The following is a 16350-nucleotide window of genomic DNA, read 5'->3' on the forward strand; positions in this document are numbered from 1 at the left end:
GGATTTTCTTCAAGTAATGCCTCAAGGAGCTTATCATCAAACTCAACTGGACGTCCTGTTCGATCTTCATCTTCAAGTCTGAAATCTCCACTTCTGAATTTTGCAAACCATCTTCTGCAAGTTCTTTCATTCAAGCATTCTTTCCCATAAACTGAGTGTATGTTTCGAGTTGCTTCGGCTGCAGAGTTTCCTGTTTTGTACTCATAAAGCATTATGTGCCTTAAATGCACTTTGGATACTTCCATGTTAGAAAGGGTTTTAATCAAAGAAACTTTAATTCTATTATTCTGTAAAATAATATTTAATTAGTTTAAATATACACAAATGCATAAAAATAATTTTTAATTCCATTAGACATTCTAAAATACTATTAAATTTCATTCAATTTTAAAAAAGGTAAAATCGGACAGAATTTATGGGATGACCTGATATAAATGTCAAGTACTGCCTATATAAGGGTTTGTTACTGCCCTCTTCAATTTCTTTATTGCCCACAAGGGGCTAAACATAGAGGGGGACAAACAAAGGGGTTAAGACGATTACATCGACCCCTGTGCATAACTGGTACTTAATTTATCGACCTCGAAAGGATGAAAGGCAAAGTCGACCTCGGCGGAATTTGAACTCAGAACGTAACAGCAGACGAAATACCGCTAAGCATTTCGCCCGGTGTGCTAACGTTTCTGCCAGCGTACTGCCCTCTTCTTCAGGGTCAAAAGAAGTTACAGCATCATACTCCCCAAATGTTGGTGTGTCAGTTACAAAGTGAAAAAAGTCACCTCTCCACCCCAAATATTGCTTATGTATAAGGGTTTGTTACCCACCTCTTCATCGGGGTTAAATGCTTTAGCAACAGCTGCACTTTTCCTGATGACTGGTGCTTTTATCTCAGACTTTTTCTGAAATTAAAGAAAGAAATAGTTTAATGTAGAAATGAAGGAAATCGGGACGAAGGAAGGAGATAAAGAGGGCAGAAGATGAAGAAAAAAGGAGTCAAAGAGGAAGAAACAAGACAAAGAACAAAGCTAATCAGTACATTAACCTTTCTATTACCATATATCTGTTGAAATACACTGCTTTTCATCATCATCATCATCGTTTAACGTCCGCTTTCCATGCTATTATGGGTTGGACGATTTGAATGAGGACTGGCGAACCAGATGGCTACACCAGGCTCCAATCTGATCTGGCGGAGTTTCTACAGCTGGATGCCCTTCCTAACGCCAACCACTCTGAGAGTGTAGTGGGTGCTTTTACATGCCACTGGCACAAGGGCCAGTCAGGCAGTACTAGCAACAGCCATGCTCAAAATGGTGTATTTTACGTGCCACCCGCACAAGTGCCAGTCCAGGGGCACTGGCAACGATCTCGCACGAATGTCTTTACATGTGCCATCACGATTTCGCTTTCGCTTGCCCCAACAGGTCTTCGCAATCTGAGTTTCGTGTTTCAATTAATTTTGAAAATAATGAAGAATTTAATAAAATAACTTTGCCGGGTGTTTGGAACAAAATTTTACAAGCAATTTCGATGGAAGGTTATAATTTTATTAACTTTAAAACGGTGAATTTGCATCACAGATCCATGGGCAGTTTCAAGCGGTTTGATATCAAATTTGCATCACAGATCCATGGGCAGTTTCAGGCGGTTTGATGTCAAATTTGCATCACAGATCCATGGGCAGTTTCAGGCGGTTTGATATCAAATGGGTTAAAGATGAAGTACAGAAAGCTAAACTGTGCATTAATCCTTTAGTAATCAAAGTGGCCATATCCAGCCCAAATATTCTATCTGCTTTAGGTTCAAACTGACCAGAACCGGCTTCTCAAACCTACCCTACATTTTTATTCTAAAAATAGGCGCAGGAGTGGCTGTGTGGTAAGTAGCTTGCTTACCAACCACATGGTTCCGGGTTCATTCCCACTGCATGGCACCTTGGGCAAGTGTCTTCTACTATAGCCTCGGGCCGACCAAAGCCTTGTGAGTGGATTTGGTGGACGGAAAACTGAAAGAAGCCCGTCGTATATATGTATATGTATATATATATATATATATATATTTGTGTGTTTGTCCCCCCCAACATCGCTTGACAACCAATGCTGGTGTGTTTACGTCCCCGTAACATAGCGGTCCGGCAAAAGGAGACCAATAGAATAAGTACTAGGCTTCCAAAGAATAAGTCCTGGGGTCGATTTGCTCAACTAAAGGCGGTGCTCCAGCATGGCCACAGTCAAATGACTGAAACAAGTAAACGAGTAAAAGAGTAATCATATGATTGAAATCTCAAGGCTATGAGATAATTCATGATTAATTTAAAATTATGACTAAATAAGCATTACATTTGAAAGAGTAATCTGAATGCTAAATGGTTAAAGAAGGAGAACAAGTCAAAGAAAGAAAGAAGAGGAAGGAAGGAAGAAGAAAGCTAACCTGTGTATTTAGTGACATTTTGATTGGCGCTGATTTCTGAGACTGTTTCAGCTCATCTTCAGACTTAATCATATATTTGGCTTCTTCATTTCGGAGAGACGGGCACATGATGAATTTCTTTTTTAACTCTGGCTTGCCTTCGTGGTTGTTGGTGTCATCTTCGTCGTCGTCTTCCGTCGCTGGGTCAGCCTTGCGCTTATCTGCTGTCCGGCATTCGTCTGGCATCGCCGCACCACTCAACGACACTGTGTCTTCTTCTCCCACCTCCCCCTCCTCGCAGGTGATGGCCGTTCCTGGTTAATTTGAAAGTACTGGGAAATGTGAAACACTTGTCATATGGATTACACCGAATGACAGCCACTGTGGAACGTAAAGAATAAAAAGAAGAGTAAGCAACACTTGAAAGAAAATGTTTCTGATCACCAGATTGCAAGAGAATAGGAAATAGCAGGGTGACTTTAGGCATTAGGAGCAGGTTCTTAGCTTACCATTATTAAAATGGCATGACGGAAACACTGACCGGCAAACATATTGGGCGTATGTGCATGTGTGTGTCTGTGTGTATCATACCAGTTTTATTTAGAGCCACATCTACTACCGATATAGTCACACCAGTGTAGCTAGTTGGATAAATTTGGGACTAAGTGTGGAGAATTTAATATAGGCGCAGGAGTGGCTGTGTGGTAAGTAGCTTGCTTACCAACCACATGGTTCCGGGTTCAGTCCCACTGCGTAGCACCTTGGGCAAGTGTCTTCTACTATAGCCTCGGGCCGACCAAAGCCTTGTGAGTGGATTTGGTAGACGGAAACTGAAAGAAGCCCGTCATATATATATGTATATATATGTATGTATGTGTGTGTGTATATGTTTGTGTGTCTGTGTTTGACCCCTAGCATTGCTTGACAACCGATGCTGGTGTGCTTACATCCCCGTCACTTAGCGGTTCGGCAAAAGAGACCGATAGAATAAGTACTAGGCTTCCAAAGAATAAGTCCCGGGGTTGATTTGCTCGACTAAAGGTGGTGCTCCAGCATGGCCGCAGTCAAATGACTGAAACAAATAAAAGAATAAAAGAAAAAGAAAATAGTTTCTTTTTTTTTTTTGCCTTTTTATAGACACATCTACAAGTGATATAATCCCACACCAGTAGTGAGATGGACAAGTTTGGGACTAAGTGGAAAGAATGCGATTTATTTTCTTTACAATCATATCTCACTATTGATACAGTCATATCAGTAGCAAGAGGGGCATATGTGATATCTACGTATATTGTTGATTTAAAAGTTAATGGTTCGAATCATTTAACTGTAAATGAGAACCATGAGGTGGTGCACCCTGCAGCAGTTTCCCTGTAAGCTGTGCTTAACTCTCAATAGTTCCTAGTCCGTCTCTTTGTAAACAAGTACAGAAATCAGCAGAAAGCATCGCTGACCCATTGCATCTGAGTTCTATGAACAGTCTAATTGGCTGTATACATGTATCATGATAAGATACAATCTGCTATAAATTTGAATGAGAAGGACTTGTCCCCGCCACCCCAATTCCAACATAATGCCCTTTGATACACAAAAATAATTATCATCATCATCGTTTAACGTCCGCCTTCCATGCTGGCATGGGTTGGACGATTTGACTGAGGACTGGTGAAACCGGATGGCAACCCCAGGCTCCAATCTAATTTGGCAGAGTTTCTACAGCTGGATGCCCTTCCTAACGCCAACCACTCAGGGAGTGTAGTGGGTGCTTTTACATGTCACCCGCACGAAAACGGCCACGCTCGAAATGGTGTCTTTTATGTGCCACCCGCACAAGAGCCAGTCCAGGGGCACTGGCAACGATCTCGCTTGAAAACCCTACAAGGCCAGTCAGGCGGTATATATATGTATAATTATTATAATTACATTTAACCTTTTAGCATTTAAACTGGCCACCTCAGGCCAAAATATTCTGTATCTTTTAAACTCAAACAAGCCAGATCTGGCCTCTCACACCTACCTTACAATGCCATTCTAAAAATAAATAATCATGTCATTGAAATCCCAAAGCTATGAGATAATGCATGATTAATTCAAAACAAATGTGAATAGATAAGCATTACATCAGACATAATAATCTGAAAGCTAACAGGTTAAATTTGGAAGTGTGTTATATGGGAAGTTAAATGATATTATTAAGCTTATAAAATCATAACTTAGTGGAAAGAGGAAGGACAGCATCAAGAACCTTTGTAGGGGGTGAGGGACAGGTGGGGATGGGGTGGGAGAAAAGCTGAGAAATGAAAACTCAGTCAAGCAGGCCAGTTTTAAGCCAATTAGACATATTTGTTTAATCTGGGCCCTACACCAAGAGAGGGCCCAAGTGCACATGCTTGAATGCTATGAAGAATTTTAGTATATCATTGTGGCTAATGGTGGAACTTCAAGCCCTCAATGCTTCTTGGTTGGGGCTGGAGTATTACGTGAAGCATAAAAGATCAATCTTCAGCTTTTGGGAGTAGAGAGTCCCACAGACAATTCTCTAATTGGGTCCCACGCTTCCTAGTGGTGCCAGCCCTGATCTTAAGTCATTAACATCCCACGATGGACTGGTGTCCCATCCAGGGGGAATATATATGCCAAAGAATCTGGGAAACCAGCCTTATGAGCCTATGCCTTGGAAAGTGCCTTGATCCTTTGAAGCCGTTTATACAAAAATTGGGTTCACACAAGGCTATGGAAGAAAAGCATTTGTCCAAGGTGCCAGACAATGGGATTGAATGCGGACCCATGCAGTTGCAAAGAAAAACCTCTTGACCACATGCCCACATCTGCATCCATCTGTAGAATATTTTCATGAGTTCGTATATGCTTGTGTGAGTGTAGGTGAGTGTTTGTGTGTGTGTGTGTGTGTGTGTGATGCATAAATGTTGAGATGAGAGAATTAAAAGACAAATTTAGTGAAGCAATTACATGAAGAAAACAGTTATTAAAGTTCTGAGACAGTGGCCATCGACAGGAGCAAAAAATAGTAAGAGTTACAATGCAATAAAAACAGAAAAATACATTTCATATATAAGATACAAAAACACATACATATATATATATGCACAGAGCTATACTTGTATATACATGCATACATTTTTGGATTTACAAAAATAAAGTACTCAATACCTATAGCTATAGTTGAGTTATTCAATGATTTGAAGTTGAAGCTTAATTTCATTGCTACATAGTGTTCTCCCAATTCTGTGTTTTTACAGCATTTTTCCTTTACTATATAACTACAGAACCAGAGAACATTCCTGCCCCCACAAAACAGCAGCAGAATCAAGCGACAGTTTTGAATCAATGAGGAAACTCACAAAAACAGAGTTGACTAAATATATATCTATATATCTATATATATATATATGTATACATACACACACATGCATGCAGATATATATATATATATATATATATATATATATATATATATATATATATATGTATACATACACACAGACACACACATGCATGCAAATATATATATCATCATCATCATCATCATCGTTTAACGTCCGCTTTCCATGCTAGCATGGGTTGGACGATTTGACTGAGGACTGGTGAAACCGGATGGCAACACCAGGCTCCAATCTAATTTGGCAGAGTTTCTACAGCTGGATGCCCTTCCTAACGCCAACCACTCAGAGAGTATATATATATATATATATATATATATATATATATATACAAGCAAGCAGATAGACATATATACACACTTGCACACAAATGCATCTGTATATAAATAAGGTAAAATGTATATATAAATGTACATTATAGCTCATGTATATATATTATATTTACACATGTATGTATACATGTGTGTGTAAACCTAAGACATAAGAGCTTAATTTCATGGATCAATTTATCACAAATACATTTCCCTGTTATAGATGAATATGCCTCAAATATATTTTATATGAATTTATATAAAACACACACATATATATAGTATACAAAAAAGAAAAAAAAAACAACACACACCATATGTACACACATTATATAGCATATAACTATATAATCACATCTTATAATATATACAGTAGTCTGAAAGTGACCAAGGGTTTTCTTTATCATAAAGATAATCTAACACATGAATCCTTTTCTTACTATGTTTTTGTTAGACTAGAAGAATTTAGTTAATTGGGATATAAATTAACATGAAATTTTGATCACTTTTAAACAGAAAGTTTGTGGCATAGAATCAGGGGTGGATTCAGTCAGTCAAACCCCCCAGCTCTCCAGTTCATACACAGCAAGGGTCAACTTGGCTTGTCTCTCCACTCTTGTGTCAATAAAATTGACCACTAGAGTGGTCAATTTTATTGACACAAAATACAATTCAACTAACGAAGCTGTAGCTGGGCAGAATGACAGAGTTTGGGGGCTAATTTTCGATATTCTGATCGAAAAAAGGGAAAGCATGCTCACAGATTTTATAGATCTTCATTGGTGGGTGATATTGACACAGTAAGTGTTTTGCTTGAACTTTTATAGTTGATATCCAGAGGGAAAACACAGCCATGACAGGTAGGGTATGGTATATATATATATATATATATATATATATATATATATATATATATATAGCTGATGAAGGAAATGTTCTCTATGTGGCCTGTGTGTTTTCTGTACCTTGTCTATCATTTTGTCCATGTTTTTTTGCAACGTCATGTACCCAGATATGCATCTATATGCACATGAAGGTATGTACATACATGTACACATATATGCATATACTCATATATTATTTATACATATATATGTATGTAAGTTACCAATTGTTATAAAAAAAACTCTTCTATGCAATAGTTATGTCCCTTATAATGTCTTCCGGTACCAAACCGACAATGCCCACTAATTGTCTACATATGTCTTTTAAGATAATTAAAACACTGTCTAGAACGTTCTTTATCACAACACTGAAATTGTACAGCTATTTTTAGAGTATATCTAACTAAAAAACAGCTACTGCATATGATGAATGGGCTAGTGTTGTCTGAATATTATTACATATTTAATAAATATCTGCTCCCTTTTCTCTTAACCTTCTACGTAGACTAGTGTAAGTTATCAGGAATTTACTAACAGTTCCATGTCCAGCTTGCTTCCTTCCGTTTTAAAATTATAATTGCTATGCTTAATGTTGTCCATGGATGAGACCGTCTGGGAGCTGGTTATTAAGAAATTATACAACACAACAGGCAGTGTAAAGTACATTCGTAGTTTCATTGCCTTTTTAATCTTCTGTCTTTCTTCTATTAATACACCGGGGATTATATATTTATCTGCACACACACCAACGAAGTTACATAAATATGTAATTAGTCTCGTTATGTAAGTCAGTATGTGTGTGTAAGGTGAGCATATGTGTACGCATGACAGTCATAATTACTCGTTGCGTCATTCTCCATTCTGAACCCACAGCCTCATTCAATGATTGATCGGTCCTCTCTTATTTTTCGTACCTTCGAAGTGTCGATATACAAAAAAACTATCCAGTAATTTACTGATGTCAACTCACATTTCTACGATTATTATTATTATTTTTTATCAACAATTGTGGAGGTTTCGTGTCATCAATAAAAACATGTTAGAAAGATGTACATAATTTGGAGGTGGTTAACACCAAGGAAACGTGCATGTAACTTGTAAAGGGATCGATGAAATGAAGCCCCAGTGAAGTACTGACTTCCATCATCCCTAAACGTGAAAAGAATTTTAGAAGCATCTTCAGAATGAAAGATCACCATAGGGGGTTCGAAACCTTATGTACAGAATTCGAGGAATGAGCCGGTCGAATCATTAGAGCTTTGGGGAAAAAATGCTTTGCGGTATCTTTTTACCGGCTCTTTATGTTCAAATCACGCTGACCTCAACTTAGCCTTTCAGGCATCCGTCCGAGGTTCGATAAAATAAAGTGACAGTCGTCAAGTGCTGGGGCATCGATCGACATAATCGATTAACCCTTCTCTGTTTTAATCAGAAATCAATAAGGGTTGATCTTTATTATTATTATTGTCATCGATACTAGCGACATAGCGAGTTTCTGTGAAAACCACTAAAACCAGATGGTTTTCGAGGATATTAATGTGGTGAGTTGGCAGAACCGTTAGAACGCCAGGCGAAATACTAAGAGGTATTTCGTCTGCCGTTACGTTCTGAGTTCAAATTCCGCCGAGGTCGACTTTGCCTTTCATCCTTTCAGGGTCGATAAATAAAGTACCAGTTACGCATTGGGGTCGATGTAATCGATTTAATTCCTTTGTTTGTCCCCTCTATGTTTAGCCCCTTGTAGGCAATAAAGAAATAAGAATCGTTAACGTCAGACAAAATGCTTAGCAGTATTTCGTTCGTCTTTACGTTTTTTTTGCGTACAATTTCCGCCGATGTTGACTTTGCCTTTCATCATTTCAGGGTCGATAAAACAAATACCAGTTGAGTGCAGGGGTCGGTGAAATCGACAACCCCTCCCCCACCCTCGTCCCACAAAATCTCAGGGCTTGTGCTTCTAGTACAGTGGTTCCCAACTTGTGGTCTGCAAAGGTAGTATTGAGGATCTGTGAAATGTTAAACTGAAAGACCTTTTCAATATCCTGGGGTCCGTGAGAAAATTCATTTAAATAAAAGGGATCCTTTGTAGTGAAAAGGTTGGGAGCCACTGCTCTAGTAGAAAGAATTATAATTATTATTATATTATGTTAATCCTGACTATTTAGGATATAAATGTGGATTCTGCAAAATAGCTAGACTCTACTCATACAATAAACAAAAGGCTTTTGTTTTGTTTTTTAGTTACGTCCCTTAAGTCCGAGTTCAAATCCCACACGAGTCAGCTCTGACTTTCATCTCTCGGGGAATCGAACAAAAAGTAATAAAGTACTATAATTGTTTTAATCAACTATCCAAGCCGCTACTGTAAATTTCAGGGCTTCTGACTATGCTAGAAAAATTTTTTTCGGGTTTAGGAGGACAACGGAGAACAAGTCCGTTATGCTTGATCGGTTACCTCCCTTTAAGTTCTGGGTTCGAATCCTGTTGAGGTCAATGATGTCTTTTATATTTTTATATAAAATAATATACCAGTGAATTATTAGGGTTCATATGATCAACTATACTTTTTTATCTTTCTTCTTCTTCTTCTTCTGCCAACGCATTATTTCTAGCTTCAGTATTAAAACATTAAAGACCATACTTAAAGCTAAGTATGACCATGAAACTCTTTGTTGCTGTCCTTCGTTAATATGTGTACAGAGCGACAAACAGCCATAGACTTATTATGTCGCCGTGGTTTAATATTTAATATACAATATATATACTAATGCTAAACAGAAACATAATAATAATTTAAGAGAGAATAGTAAAAGGAAAATGTTTACGAACCACCGGCATCGACAGCTTCGTTATCAGACATGATACTTCAGGTCTCGAGTAAATCTCGTTTATAGTCACGTGCACATACGAGACAAAGTTTTTTTTTTTTCTTTGGCTCTCCCACGTCACTATCGGTTCGTGCTCTGTCAGACTCCCCCCTCTCTGTCTTTGTCTCTATCTCTCTCTCTCTGACTCTGTCTTTGTCTCTCTCTCTCTCCCACTCTGTCTTTGTCTCTCTCTCTCTATCTCTCTCCCTCCGTCTCTTTGTTTTCTCTCTCTCGTTATTTGTGCTTCCTCTCTCTGTCACTCATCCCTTTTTATTTTTTACTCCCCAATTTTCCTTTGTGTTATTTCTCCCTCTCTTTTTTTCTGTTTCCTATCTTACCTTTGTATTTTTCGCCTCATCCTCTTTCTCTCTCTCTCTAACTTGCTTTCATTTTTTTTCCTTTTTCTCGCTTCCTCTCTCCCGCTTTCTGTATTTCCCTTGTATTACTCGCTTCCTCTATTTCCTTCGCCTTCACTCCCTCTCGCTTTTTTTCTATCTTCGCCACGTTTCTTTTTCTCTCACTTTTCTCTTCCATTTTCTCCTTTTTATTTCTCCCTTTCATTTTATTTATTCCACTTTCTCCCTTCTTTCTTTCTCTTTCCTCTCTCTCTCTCTCCCTTTCTCACTTTTCCTTCTCTCTCCTTGCATTTTTCCTTTCTATCTCTAGTTTTCTCTCCCCCCGCACCTATCTCTTACTTCATTCTCTCTCATGCTTCCTCTGCTACTCTACCACACATCTCTCTCTCTCTCTGTCTCTAACCCTAACTCCGATGCAGCAGGTCTTTGGTTTAAGGCATTCCAGCCACGGCCATTCCATTTTTTCTTTTGTATTAACAGAACCGAATCAAAGGAACATGTAGGACACGCTCACTCCACCGATCATTTTTTTGCGATTTTCTCAAAAATGTCTTCAGATTTCTACTTCTTCCCTAACAGAGATCACAATTTTGCAACAAAAATAAAAGCAATATTTACTACATTCTTAAAGGCGGCGAGCTGGCAGAATCGTTTGGGCGCTGGACGAACTGCGTAGCAGTATTTCACCCGTTGCTACGTTCTGAGTTCAAATTCCGCTGAGGTCGACTTTACCTTCCACCATTTCGGGCTCGATAAAATAAGTACTAATTGACTCATTTTCTCACGCAAAATTGCTGCCCTTTTGGCAAAAGTTAAAACCAATATTTACTTCATCCTCGTTAGCACGCCGATCAAAATGCTTAGCGGTTCTAGATTCAAATTCCGCCGAGGTCGACTTTACCTTCCATCCTGTAGGGCTCGATAAAATAAGTACTAATTGAACACTGGGGTCACGCATAAATTGCTGCCCTTGTGGCAAAAGGTGAAACCAATATTTACTCCATCCTCGTTAGTACGCCGATCAAAATGCTTAGCGGTATTTCTGGATTCAGATTCCGCCGAGGTCGACTTTGTCTTTCATTTCTTTCGAGGTCTAAAAATTAAGTACCAGTTAAACACTGATGTTCATGGTAATCGACTTACTTCTGCCTCCGAAATTACTGGCCTTGTGCACCTACTATCCGCACCCCATTAAAAAAAAGATTTGTCTTCAATTTTTTAAAACATAACCCTCGGCAGACATCACCAATTCCATTTTTAAAAATACGAAGAATACCAATTCTGAAAAAAGAAAAATTATTGCTTTTTTTTTTTTTTAATAATTCAGCTTCCATCTCCGCATTTCCCTATCGACTTCCGGAATATTCACTTGCCCGACTTCAACTTACCGGAAGTTTTCAAATTCTCCCATGCTGACCAAAAGTAAAAGACAAAAAAAAACAAAAACAATAGCAGACGACAAGAGGAAGGAGGCTTGAACGTGGTCGTTCAATCTGCTAGAAATAGTAACCAAATTTCCTATAACCTACAAAGGGTATGGAAGAGTAATGTTGCATTTCATGCAATAAGTTCCAATTAGTATGAAACATCGTTAATAAATATATTTACAATTTATATTCTTTCACAGAGTAGACCTTGAAGGGAGAAGGCGAGTTACTGAAAAGGTCGCGTGTAGCGACGAAAGAACTATGAGGAATAAACAACCGATTGATTGTTTAACCAGCACATTAAGCAAACGATCGAATAGTTTGGTTGGTTAGGTATTTAACTAATTGACTAACAATAAAGAAGTGATGGTGAACCAATGTGGGTGTGTTATTATTATTATTATTGGTGTAATGACCCTCCCATAACAACAACATTCTTTCAAAACTTATCATAAATATATTTATTCATTCAAAATATAATCACCGTCGTTAGCAATAACTTTTTCCTACTTCGGAACCATCTTTCTGAGTCTTCGAGAAAAGAAAAAAAATCAAATTTAGAAGAGAAAAATGTTTGGTTTACCGTTTCTACATAGACCCTTCTTCTGAATGTTTTACGACCAGTAAAGTGTTCAAGTGACTGAATAAGTGAAAATCTGATGATGATAACTCCGGTAAGTAGGGAGGATGAGGCATTAGTGTAGCTCGGGGGGGGGGGGGGGGGGGCGGTCCGCCCCGGGCGGCACTTTTCATCCTGTTGTAGGCTATTGCTGTAGGCAATATCTCTTTTACTCTTACTCTTTTACTTGTTTCAGTCATTTGACTGCGGCCATGCTGGAGCACCGCCTTGAGTCGAGCAAATCGACCCCAGGACTTATTCTTTGGAAGACTAGTACTTATTCTATCGGTCTCTTTTGCCGAACCGCTAAGTTACGGGGACGTAAGCACACCAGCATCGGATGTCAAGCGAGGTTGGGGTGGGGGGATAAACACAGACACAGAAACATATACACACACATGTATATATATATATATATATATATATACATATATACGACAGGCTTCTTTCAGTTTCCTTCTACCAAATCCACTCACAAGGTCGGTCCGAGGCTATAGTAGAAGACACTTGCTCAAGGTGCCACACAGTGGGATTGAACCCGGGACCATGTGGTTGGTAAGCAAGCTACTTACCACACAGCCACTCCTGTATTTCTTGTGGGGTCCGGGGACGGAAAACAGAAGGGTCGCCCCGGGTGGTACACATTCTAGCTGCGCTAGTGGTGTGAGGTAAAAACCTCTCAGTTTAATGAATTTATCTTTTTTTTTATCGACTCCAAAAGGACGATTAGTAATGTCGACCATGACGGAATTTGAACTCAGAACCTAAAAGGCCAGAAGAACTGTCACAAAGTACGGCTCAGTAACTACTTTTTCCGATACCAAATGCAAGGGGAACCACTGTGTGTCTACACATACAGATATATTGTCTCCCATGCTTTGATAACGTGAGCAGAATCGGTGCGGTGATTGTATCACTGCATCGATTCTAACTTCCACACGCCTTAAAAAATACCGTATTTGCCAGCATAAGATGTACTCTCTCATAAGATGTACTCTCGCATAAGGTGCAACCGTATTTACAACGATATTTTCAGATAAATAGATTTAGTATTTTGTTGCGTTTCTAAACAACAAAATTAGTTTCAACACACGAATTCTCATAAAGAAATCTTGCAAACCAGATACAAAAACGAAGTACATTTAGTATGTTTCATCATTCACTCGTTGAAGGATATTTTGAAGTGGTTTTCTGGGGTAAAAATGTGTGATTCTGTGCATGTAAATTCAGAGTGTTCGGGTTAAATTTGACAGTTTGACAAAGAAAACCAAATATCACATCCAAAAATAAAAGTAATTTAAAAAATCAAAAAATACCAACTAAATTAAGGCTGGGAGATAACAGTTTTCTCGAAGTAATCACCCTCAATTTCCACCACGGCCCTAAGATGGATCCGGGACCCGGTGCATGCGTTCCTCTCTATGTATGTCCTTGGGAAGATCTTAGAACACTTCCTTCATCTTATTTCTTTATTGCCCACAAGGGGCTTAACATAGAGGGGACAAACAAGGACAGACAAAGGAATTAAGTCGATTACATCGACCCCAGTGCGTAACTGATACTTAATTTATCGACCTCGAAAGGATGAAAGGCAAAGTCGACCTCGGCGGAATTTGAACTCTGAACGTAACGACAGACGAAATACTGTTACGCATTCCGCCCAGTGGGGTAACGTTTCTGCCAGCTCGCCGCCTTCATCTTGGCCACAAACTCGACCTTGGTGTTGCAGAGAAAGTAGTTGGTGTCTTTCTCAACTGAACCCCACACATAGTAATCCATTGTAATTGGGGGGGGGGGGGATTAGGCGGCCAGAAACTGGGGCTGGTGAAGTCGTAGGAATTCTCCAACAACCACTTCTGACTCTTTCCGGATGTACGGCAAGGAACCGAATTATGCTGCCCGATATATGGACCTGCAGTAGCAACCCTCTCCATCCAGGGATTGACCAAGTCTCCAGCAACTTCACATAGCCGTCACAATTGAGCGTAAGGCCTTGTTCAACGACAGCATGGTATCAATATCATTGGAGACACGCTCAAAGAACATCACAATTTGGGTATGATTCCCATGTCATGTCATAGAGTCTTTACAGCAGTGATTCCCAACGTGAGGCAAACGTCCCACCGGTGGGCCTGGGAAAATTGTGGCGGGGCATGGGATACAAAATTCCCTTCCCTTCCTTTTTTTTTTTTACTTAGCGGAGCATGGAATTGTCAAAAGCATTTTGTCACAGCAAACATACAACACCCATACTGAGCCTAATCAAGCAAGTCCCTTCAGCCAAGCACACTGTGTCAAGACTTTGGCTATAGTATAGCGCTATTCCTGTATTAGTGTGAATATTTCTTTTAAAATAAAGCATATATTGGGTCATCCAATAAATAATGCGTTTTTTTATACTTCTTTTATTTTTCAAAATTAAGATAAACAAAGTTCTTTTTAAATCTAAAATATACTCTCCTTCATTTTCTACAATGCTCTTCCATCTATTTGGTAGACTTACAAGGCCCCTCTTCCAAAATTCACTTGTCCGTTACAAAAAATACTTCTCCAGTACTGTTCTGACTTCAACAGAATTCATATTTTTTCCGTCCAAATGATTTTAAAGACTGCGGAATAAATGACAATCAGACGGGACAATGTCCGGCGAATATGGTGGGTAGGGAATCGTTTCTCATTCAAACTGCTCCAGCCTTTGGAATGCCATCCTCGCTGCATGTGGAAGAACACCTTTCAACATGAAACCAATGATGGTCGATTTTCTTGTAAACACTGCATCTTATATGTTTTTGCATGCAGAATTCAAAAATAACGTCAGATTATCTGTACTAAGCTCACATATTCCATTCAACTTGATAATGCTAAGAAACTGGATAAACATCGCAAACAACTTTGCTATATATGAAAAATATGTAAAATACAACCAATGAAGAAACAAAAGAAACAGTAAGATGATACATGTTGATTTTATTAGGTATTTCTGTTTATTTAGAAATCTACAATGAAGAGGTTATTTCACAGACGCTAAACTATAAATTTCACAGGGTACAACCTTAAAGTTGACACAACTCCGCTAAACGTAGAAAATCTCTATCTCGCTATTGGCTATAAATACACAGTTTTTAAAATTTTTTTAAAAACTTTTTTCTCTACGATATCATACCTTCATAGCCGAGGTCGACTTTACTTTTAATCCTTTCGGGGTCGATAAATTAAGTACCAGTGAAACACTGGGGTCAATGTAATCGACTAGTCTCCTCCCCCACAATTTCAGGCCTCGTGCCTATAGTAGAAAAGAAAAATAACAATAATAACAACATACATACATAGATACATACATATATGACTAGGCGTAGGAGTGGCTGTGTGGTAAGTACCTTGCTTACCAACCACATGGTTCCGGGTTCAGTCCCACTGCGTGGCACCTTGGGCTAGTGTCTTCTACTATAGCTTCGGGCCGACCAAAGCCATGTGAATGGATTTGGTAGACGGAAACTGAAAGAAGCCCGTCGTATATATGTATATACATGTATGTATGTGTGTGTATATGTTTGTGTCTGTGTTTGTCCCCCACCCAACATCGCTTGACAACCGGTGCTGGTGTGTTTTCGTCCTCGTAACTTAGCAGTTAGGCAAAAGAGACCGATAGAATAAGTACTAGGCTTACAAAGAATACATCCTGGGGTCGATTTGCTCGACTAAAGGCGGTGCTCAAGGATGGCCACAGTCAAATGACTGAAACAAGTAAAAGAGTATATATATACACACACACACACAAACACTCACATACACACACATACACTTACACACACACACACGCACACAAACACACACACACAAATACACACACACACACACACTTTGATATTTACATCGTTGAATATTTACAGCGTTGAATATTTACATCGTTGAATATTTCTTGCCTTTTTACAGGTTTTGCCGTGGTTTAGCTTTCGTAATCGTGCAGTTTATATATATTGGCAGTTGTGGTGCCTAAAGTTTCAAAGTTTTTAAAGATGATCCTTTTTGTATTCGTGCAGAGAAAACTGTGGATATGTAAGATTTTCAACGTATTT

At 38.9% G+C, this 16350-nt stretch overlaps 2 protein-coding genes across 2 annotated transcripts in view; both read right to left on the reverse strand.

Moving 5' to 3' along the window:
- Window positions 1-390: 390 nt before the first annotated feature.
- On the reverse strand, window positions 391-9989 carry LOC106883545 (uncharacterized). The gene is made up of 3 exons (XM_089338956.1): window positions 9835-9989; window positions 2431-2723; window positions 391-899 (listed from the first exon to the last, which is right to left on the reverse strand). The coding sequence occupies exons 1-3, from the start codon at window positions 9863-9865 to the stop codon at window positions 759-761; spliced, it is 465 nt and encodes a 154-aa protein (XP_089195082.1). The 5' UTR covers window positions 9866-9989; the 3' UTR covers window positions 391-758.
- The window catches only part of LOC149131522 (uncharacterized), a 39436-nt gene continuing 25584 nt past the window's right edge, over window positions 2499-16350 (reverse strand). The window contains exon 3 of the mRNA XM_089338953.1: window positions 2499-2790. Coding sequence (XP_089195079.1) covers window positions 2728-2790 — 63 coding nt within the window. The 3' untranslated portion in view covers window positions 2499-2727. The remainder of the gene's footprint in view (window positions 2791-16350) is intronic.

The sequence above is a fragment of the Octopus bimaculoides genome, chromosome 21, assembly GCF_046866305.1.
Source record: "Octopus bimaculoides isolate indiv1 chromosome 21, ASM4686630v1, whole genome shotgun sequence".
Classification (NCBI taxonomy): domain Eukaryota; kingdom Metazoa; phylum Mollusca; class Cephalopoda; order Octopoda; family Octopodidae; genus Octopus; species Octopus bimaculoides.

Bases quoted from the DNA above. Each gene is read 5' to 3' on its own strand.
- LOC106883545 (XM_089338956.1), bottom strand. From the start codon at position 9,865: ATGTCTGATAACGAAGCTGTCGATGCCGGTG. The intron at 2,724-9,834 runs GTTCGTAAACAT...CAAATTAACCAG, and splicing joins CGAAGCTGTCGATGCCGGTG to GAACGGCCATCACCTGCGAG. The intron at 900-2,430 runs GTTAGCTTTCTT...CTTTAATTTCAG, and splicing joins AAATGTCACTAAATACACAG to AAAAAGTCTGAGATAAAAGC.